The 7,887-nt window shown below is 57.7% G+C and overlaps 1 protein-coding gene across 1 annotated transcript in view; it reads left to right on the top strand.

The window, feature by feature from the left end:
- Positions 1 to 5,971: 5,971 nt before the first annotated feature.
- Positions 5,972 to 7,887, top strand: part of FOXQ1 (forkhead box Q1) — a 2,221-nt gene continuing 305 nt past the window's right edge. Inside the window, exon 1 of the mRNA XM_024121910.2 lies at positions 5,972 to 7,885. Within this exon, the coding sequence (XP_023977678.1) occupies positions 7,223 to 7,885 (663 nt within the window). The 5' untranslated portion in view covers positions 5,972 to 7,222. The remainder of the gene's footprint in view (positions 7,886 to 7,887) is intronic.

Genomic DNA, 7,887 nt, shown 5'->3' with positions numbered 1-7,887 from the left:
TATTACATAATTATGAAAAAACTAAAACAATGAAGGAAACAAAAAGCAAAATGCACCAAATGATGTTAACCTGATATCAAGGGTCCAATTATCTCAAGTAACTTTAAAACTCAGTAATGTGACTGTGTAGCTAGTGAGCTATATCCCTGTAGAGAGAAAAAAAACAGCAAGTAAAACTCAAATTGTTTTCAGTGATCACCATGTTAATAATAAAAATTGAAAGTGACATTCTGAAACAGGAATAGGTAGAGAGACACACACACAGGAATGATAAAGCAAATGAGCAGCTATGTTGATGTGATATTCAGCATAAGAGAAAATAGATATAGACACAAAATTTTCAAAAACCTAAGTGAAAACCTTGTAATCCCATAGTGGAATTGGAAATAGCATATATTTTAAGAAAAATTTTTCCCGAGTACTGTCCATTGTAAAGTCCTAGAAACAATGACCGACCCAGGAGCAATGAACAGGTCTAGAACTCAAGACTTTGGTCCCTCAGTACTATTTCTATCTAGAAAGAACCAGGGATACTTTGGATAAATAGATAACTCCAGGTATGAGGCAGGAAATAGAAAATGAGTCTGGAATATCTTGTCATAGTATGAGTCTGGAATATCTTGTCATAGTAGAAGTCTAGGAAGCTATGAAAGGATTTAAACAAGTCATATATGTGAAAGACCTATTTGTTAACTATGATATTTATATAGATGTGTGTGTGTGTCTTTTGATGGATTCTAGAAGAACTATCAAATTATTTGAAAAGAAGTAAATAAAAGGAATCAGGCATTTAACCTTCCTTTCTGCACAGACGGTATTTCCAAGTGACAAAGAGCTGATGAGGAACTGTCTTTCTTCAAATACGTTTAGAGCTTGTAAATAAAGCAGAGAATGTCGCCATCTTGCCACCCCTGAAGGTGACGGGCACTTGTCGGGGCACTTGTCAGGGCACTTGTCAGCAACGGCTGCGAAGACCAGGAGGTGAGAGGCTGACGGGGAGCTCGGAAGTGGATGAGTCAAGCTCACGTTTGAATTCACTGATTAGTCTTAAGTCACAAGAAGAGCAACACCCTGTCATAACGAGCCTCCTAACAGAAATCCACAACATCATCAGTATTCTTGAAAAAAACATCAAAAGTGAGTATGGTCAAGCCTCTAGCTCTGTCCATTCACCGGAAACACAGCAGGCAGAAGACTGTGTGAACCGACGGGACATAAGCAGCAAAATCCAAATTATAGGAAATTTCTACAGGACAGACAACCTGCTTATTTAACAATCAAATTAAAAACAGGGAAAAAAGATCTACAGATTCAAGAAGCTTAGAAGACTTATCAATCAAACACAAGAGGACCTTATTTGAACCCTGGATTAATTAAACTATTGATTAAAAAGGAAAGCATTGGGAAAATTTAATTATGATGATATTTGGTAACATTATGGAAATATTGGCAATTTTTCAATGTTTGACAATGGTGATGGGGTTACATTTTCATTTTTTAAAAAAGAAGTCCATATTTTTAAAGATATTGACGTAATTATGGAAGAAAAATTATGACGTCTTGGATTTGCTTCATAAAAAGCTAGTGGAGGGTGGGAAGTCGGGGTGGGGGAGATACAGAGGAAACAAGAGGGGCTGTAAGTTGATAAACATTGATCAGGATGTTTGTCTCAACTCTGACAGCAGTTCTTGTTCCAGGTTAAAAAGACAAACGTGAGGTCTGGGGACTTGCCTGATAGAGCAGAGACATAAGCCCAAGGTCATCCATCTCCAAGGTCCCCATCGGGGGTCCAAAGTGACCACACCTTCTCTGGGGCGATGGGGAGTTCGCCCCTCCTGCCCGAACTCGCCGCGCACAAGCCTGGCCTGTGGTCCAAGAGCTGGGGCTGCCAGCCAAGGCAGGGGTGCCACAGACCCTTCCCCGCCCGTGGGGAGGGCTGAGTGGGCCCTGCAGGCACCGTCGTCTTCTTCCAAGGACACAGCAGGTCCCGTCTGCCACCTGCCCCTCTCTCGCCAGATCCTTGTGACAGCAGGACGAAGGGGCAGAACCAGGGGCCTGGGAATCAGAGCCCGCCGCCACAGTTCTCCTCGTGGAAGGACAGACAGTCTCCTTCCTGTGACAAACATCGGGAGAGTCTGATCTTTAATTTACCATAGGACGCGACAGTCTCAACGTTTAAAAGACAGGACTGGATAATTCAGCCTCCCTGCAAAGGGAGGCTCAGTTTTACTTGCCCTGCTTTTAAAACTTCCAAATTAAAGAACTTCAGGTAAAAGGGAAACTGGACTAAAGCTGGACCAGGAGGGTTCCTTGGACGTGGTCAGCTCTGAGGACGGCTCCACGACCCCAGCATCAAAGCTCTCGTCTTACTGTGATAAATTACCCGGGGCTTTCTTTCAATCTTTGATAACATTCCCTGCACGGTGCAGGGTTTACCGTGAACTTCAGATCAGGCCGCGTTCCCCCTTGACCCCTAAGCCCCCAGCGCGCGCTGGGGCTGATATCCCAGGCCCTCACGCCCCTCCCCTCTGCCTCCCATCCGTCTCTGCATCCTTCCTCTCCACCATCACTGGGCCGAGCCCCGGGCCCTCCCCACCCCCAGGACCCACGGCCTAGAGGGAGCTCCCCCAGCTCAGTGGAGCCCGCGGGGGGCTTCTTCTGGTTGTGACCCCTGGATTCTCCAAAGAATCTTCAAGCGCAGCCCTTGGGTTTGCCCCTTGTGGACCACGCCCGGACAGATGCTGGGTTCCTTGCTTAAACGGTGTTCCCGGCTGAGGACCAAGAAGTCCTCAGGGGACACAAGTGGCAGAGCGCAAACCAGCAAGGCCAGGTCTATGACACGATGCGCACACACACCGCGGTTGGATCGGCGCCCCCCGCCCCCACATCCCCGCAGGTTCTTCCCAAGGGCTCCATGCCTGCAGGAGTAAACAGACTGAGGAGGCCTCGGCTAGAACCAAGTGCAGAATGCCCCCTCTCCTCCCATTTTTTCACTGTGAGAACGGCGTGTACAGGAAGCTGGGCTCGAGCTCTGGAGAGGACCTCAGGCCCCCCGACCTTCAGCCCCCTCTGCCTCCCAAGCGACAGAGCTTAGATCAAAGCCGTGCCCGTGGCCTGGGGCTCACAACAAGAGCTGCATTATAGTGTAGACTTCTCCAGAGGCCCAGGTCCCCAGGGAAGGCAATTTCAAGTTCACCTTCTCTTCAGACCCAGGGGCCAACGGTGGCTCCTGGCAGAGGGTAACCTGGCAAGAAGCTCACAGCTGGTTCCAGGTGTCGGGGGGTTGGGGCGGTGGGAGAGCGTGAGGGACGTGATTCCCTGGTTCCCTTGGTGCCAGGAGGCTCTGAGCACTCCTAACCCCCCGGGGCCAGCCACCCATGTTTCCACTGGGAGTCAGGTCCCAGTCAACCAAGCTCCCTCAGCCATTTTAGGAATCACACATCAAGGTTTAGGGACTGGGGCGGTGAAGCACCACCAAATTACAGCAAGTTCTAAATCTGCAGAGACCTTCCAATTAAGCTAGCTCTTGGTGTCTGGAGATGGATGCATTATCTTCCTTTGCCTAAAGCCACTTCAGGGAGCCCAGCAGATCACTGAAACGTGAGCTCATCCTGTGCCAGAGTTTATTCCCTTATCGCCACAGAAATTAAAGGGCAAGGGAATAAATGAACGAAAGAGTCTTCCACCCCTACAGGTATTTGGTCAGGCTCCACCTACAGGCATTTATCACTAACCCGTCAACGGTAGATCCCTGAAGGACAGAGAATTAGGGAGCAGAAATCTCCAAGCATTTCTAGGGAATCTGTGAACTAACAAAATACCGCCCGTGAAACGTCTGCAGCGTCTGAGCTCGTGACCTGCCCTGGCGTTGAGGGCATCGTGGACAGAGGTGCAGAGGAGGGACGCCCTTCTCCACCCACTTCTGTTTTCTTATATCTGCAGCAGGCGAAGGACTTCCTGGGTGTAAAAGAACAGTTAAAGGTAACAGGGCAAAGTCAATCACAAGGGAAACTGAACACACACGCATTTCCTCAGCGAATGGCACAGCGTTCGTGACGTGTCCTTCTCAAGGCAAGGACTGGGGACACAGCAGTGACGAAAAAAGACAGAACTCCTGGCCTACTGGGGGCCTGCATTTTAGCGCCTGAGGGTCCTTTTAACCTTCCAGGTGGCCCACTGCCCCCCGTTCTCAGTGGGGTCTTCCTTTCCAAAGCCCACTCCCCACCTCCCAAAGTTCTAAGTCGCTCTGAAAATAGAAAAGGTTTCCTTGGCGAGAATTTTCCCACCTCCATGCCACCCCCTTCCCCCAAAACCTGCAGCCGGCCGGTGGCCCACCGGTGGCCCAGCCCCAGGCAAGGGAAGGCCCGCCCCCCAGGAGTGACTGGCTGGTCCTTTCCCCACCAGGATGCTGGGATGGGGGAAGGAGAGCTTGCTGCGTCGGGCAGAGGGGGTCTACTTCCCCGGCGGGGACTCCGCAGAGGGGAGAGCCAAGGAGAGCAACCGCACATCAGTGCACCCCCCTCACCAGGCCGGGCTCGAGCAGCCTGGAGCAGAGCCGAGGGGAGGGGCAGGACTCTCTCGGGGCGCTGAAAATTCACACAAAGACCCCTCCTAGTCCCCAGCGGCGGAAATGCAGCTGCTGTAATTCTCCCCGAGAGAGGAGCGGTGCCCAAAACCTATCTGGCGCAGGAGTCCCTCCTCTCGGGCATCCTTTGACAGGCGGAGGAGGGAGGAAAGCAGCCCCAGGGTCACACAGAAACATGTGAGCGTGGCAACGAGGCCCGGGGAGCGCGATCCTCTCCTCTCTTCTCTGAACAAAATCCCCGTCAACACGCCCAGCTCACTGGCGCTTCCCAGACTAACCCGAGGGCCCCGAGCACGGCTGCGGGGCCTGGAGGGCGAGGCCGAGATAGGCGGGGCTGCGGCTGGGGAAGGAGGCGGGGAGGGGAACTGCCCGACAGGTGAGTGCTGGTGCAAAGCAGAGGCGCTGGGTTGCTTGGGGACAGCGGTGTGGCAGCCGGGTGGCCGGGCCTGCAGGGCTGCTCACGTAGGCGTCTCTAAGATGGAAGGGTCTCCGTGCCACCCAGGCCCTGGAGTGTGTCAGCGGCCAACTTGGCCCACACCTCAACCTGCCGGCCTATCTCCCGCAAAAAACAGGCCTTCGTCCGCCTGCCCCCAGAGGTCAAACCAGGACAGCGCTCACTCTGAATGGCTTTTACCCTGGCTCTTAACCTGGCGGCTTTCTTGTCCCGGCCCACTGCCCGCTCCAGGTCTTGGGGACCACAAAGTCCCCGGCCCGGCCCGGAGCTGAGCCCTCTGGGGCGGCTGGCTCCGGAAGAAAGCCATTCCCCGCCCGCTCCCCTCTCGCGCAGGCACGCAAGAAAGTCAGTCTGAACTCTGCAAACGAGAGCTTTTCCTCCAACACCAAAAACAACAGAGTCCTCGATGGGCCCGTCATTTTTCGGGCCCCATGCTGAATGCCTTTAAAACTGCCTGAATGAAGATAAGACAGGGTTGTGTACGTTTTCTGCACAAATGGTGGAAAGTAATAAAATAAACATCGGGGGCGGGGGTCCCGCCTACTCGCAGCTCCGTCGCTATTTGCAACAAAGGCCGGAAAAGGACGAAACCTCGGCGTAGAAGGGCAGCAGGTTAGAAATGCGCCCTCGGGGGGCGGGCGCCCCTCCCGGGAGCATCCACGCTACCTGGACGTCAGGCCCCGACGTCCCGCCGCGGAGAGATGGCCCTGTCTCGCCACGGGCAGTCGCCGGTGCCACAGAAACCACAGCGAACGTCGCGGAGGAGGACGGCGCCCGCCCTCGCCCTCCGGAACCGCCCTCCGGGGGTGGGAGCCGCGCAGGCAGAACCGCACAGCGCGGGCGCAGGGGACCCGCCGCTCCTCGCAGGGGCCACCAGCCCCGTAAAGGAAGAGGCAAAGGAAGACAAAAGAAAATCTGAGGCCAACATGGGAGCAACTCAAGGTCATCTCAGAAAGCGTAACCAATTTCAAGTCCACTCGTTTATTCATTAAAGAAGGAAACAAGACAGAGACGGTCCTCAAAATGAAGTCCCAAGAAGGACACACCATGCGGCTCCGGTGGACGGTCACTGCAGAGTGTGTCCTGAGCGTTCTCCGCTGTTCGTCCCCCCCGGCCGCGACGAGAGGGGTTGTGGCACTAGGAAGCAGCCTCGTTTTAACCCCCAGAGAAGCCAACACACCGCGTGTAGCTGAGGGAGGCCGCGGGCCCCAACCCCGCCAGGTGTCCCTACAGGTGCCCCCCGGCCGTGCCCACTTGCCCAAATCGCTTCCGTGAGCTCCAGGGCGCAGGGGCCCCTCCCGGGCGGGCGGACTCGCGGACACGCACGCTCGCGCGCGCACGCGCGCACCGCTGCCGCGCGCACGCTTCCCATTGGCGGGAGGCGGAGGGCGGGGCCGGGCGGACCCAAAACAAACAACCTGCTGCCGCGCCGCCGCTTGGCCCCCGCCTGGTGCGCGCCCGCTCCGGAGCTGCGGCCACCTGGGCCACCTCGCTCCCCACCCTTCTCGGTTTGCGCCCAGGCCCCGCCCCCGCGGGGCGCCGCGGGGTTATATTGGGCCGGGCCGAAAGTGGAGGCGAGACGGAGCCGCGGCTGGCCGGCGTGGAGATGCTGCTCCGGAGACCGGGGGCGGGAAGGCGGCTGCGGGCGCCACGGCCTCGGCGACTCTGCTCCGTGGGCGCTAGAGCCTGAAGGCCGGACCCTCCCCCCCGGCGTGGGTGGCACGCACAGCAGCCGGCACCGTCTCGGCCCGCGAGGACGCCTGGCTGGGACCGGGGACTTGCAGAGAAGAAACCCCCGTCTCGGGAACGGAAAGCAGATGCGCACGCGTCCTCCTCCAGCAGGAACTCCAAGCCCCGCGCGCTCGGGCACCCGAGGCTGGAACCGCGGCCCTGCACGGCTCCCCCGAAGTCTCCACTCCTCCAACTGAAGACAACACGCCTCCCCCCAACAACTGCTCTCTCTCCGCCCCTCTCGGTTCACCCAATAAGCACAACCCCTCCAAAGAAGAATTCCAGTGGAAGGGGACTTCTGTCCGGAAAGCGACTGTCTCTCCAAGAGGAAGGCGAGCTCCGGGAGAGAGAGGCCAGGACCCCGGCCCCGGATCGCCACCCCGCCCCCGACGCCCGCTGTCCAGGACCGCGCGGAGGAAAAGGGTACGCGCCGGGCGGGGACGGGCGCGGGCATGAAGCTGGAGGTGTTCGGGCCCCGCGAGGGCCTCGGGGACAAGCCGGGGAGTGACCTGGAGGGGGCGGGCGGCCGCGACGCGCCGTCTCCGCTGTCGGCCGCGGGCGACGACTCCCTGGGTTCGGACGGGGACTGCGCGGCCAACAGCCCGGCGGCGGGCGGCGGCGCCGTGGCGCTGGCGGGCGGCGGCGAGCGGAGCGCGGGCGGAGGGCCGGGCGCGGCGGAGGCGGGCGCGGCGGCGGCGGGGGGCGCGGGCGGCGGCGCGGGCGCGCGCGGTAAGCCGTACACGCGGCGGCCCAAGCCCCCGTACTCGTACATCGCGCTCATCGCCATGGCTATCCGCGACTCGGCGGGCGGGCGCCTGACGCTGGCCGAGATCAACGAGTACCTCATGGGCAAGTTCCCGTTCTTCCGCGGCAGCTACACTGGCTGGCGCAACTCCGTGCGTCACAACCTCTCGCTCAACGACTGCTTCGTCAAGGTGCTGCGCGACCCTTCGCGGCCCTGGGGCAAGGACAACTACTGGATGCTTAACCCCAGCAGCGAGTACACCTTCGCCGACGGGGTCTTCCGCCGCCGCCGCAAGCGCCTCAGCCACCGGGCGACGGCCCCGGGCCCCGGGCCGCGGCCCCCGGACGCCGCGCCTCCGCCGCCCGCGCCCGC

The sequence above is a fragment of the Physeter macrocephalus genome, chromosome 18 (assembly GCF_002837175.3).
Source record: "Physeter macrocephalus isolate SW-GA chromosome 18, ASM283717v5, whole genome shotgun sequence".
In the NCBI taxonomy this organism is placed as follows: domain Eukaryota; kingdom Metazoa; phylum Chordata; class Mammalia; order Artiodactyla; family Physeteridae; genus Physeter; species Physeter macrocephalus.
This window is presented reverse-complemented; position numbering and strand designations above follow the sequence as displayed.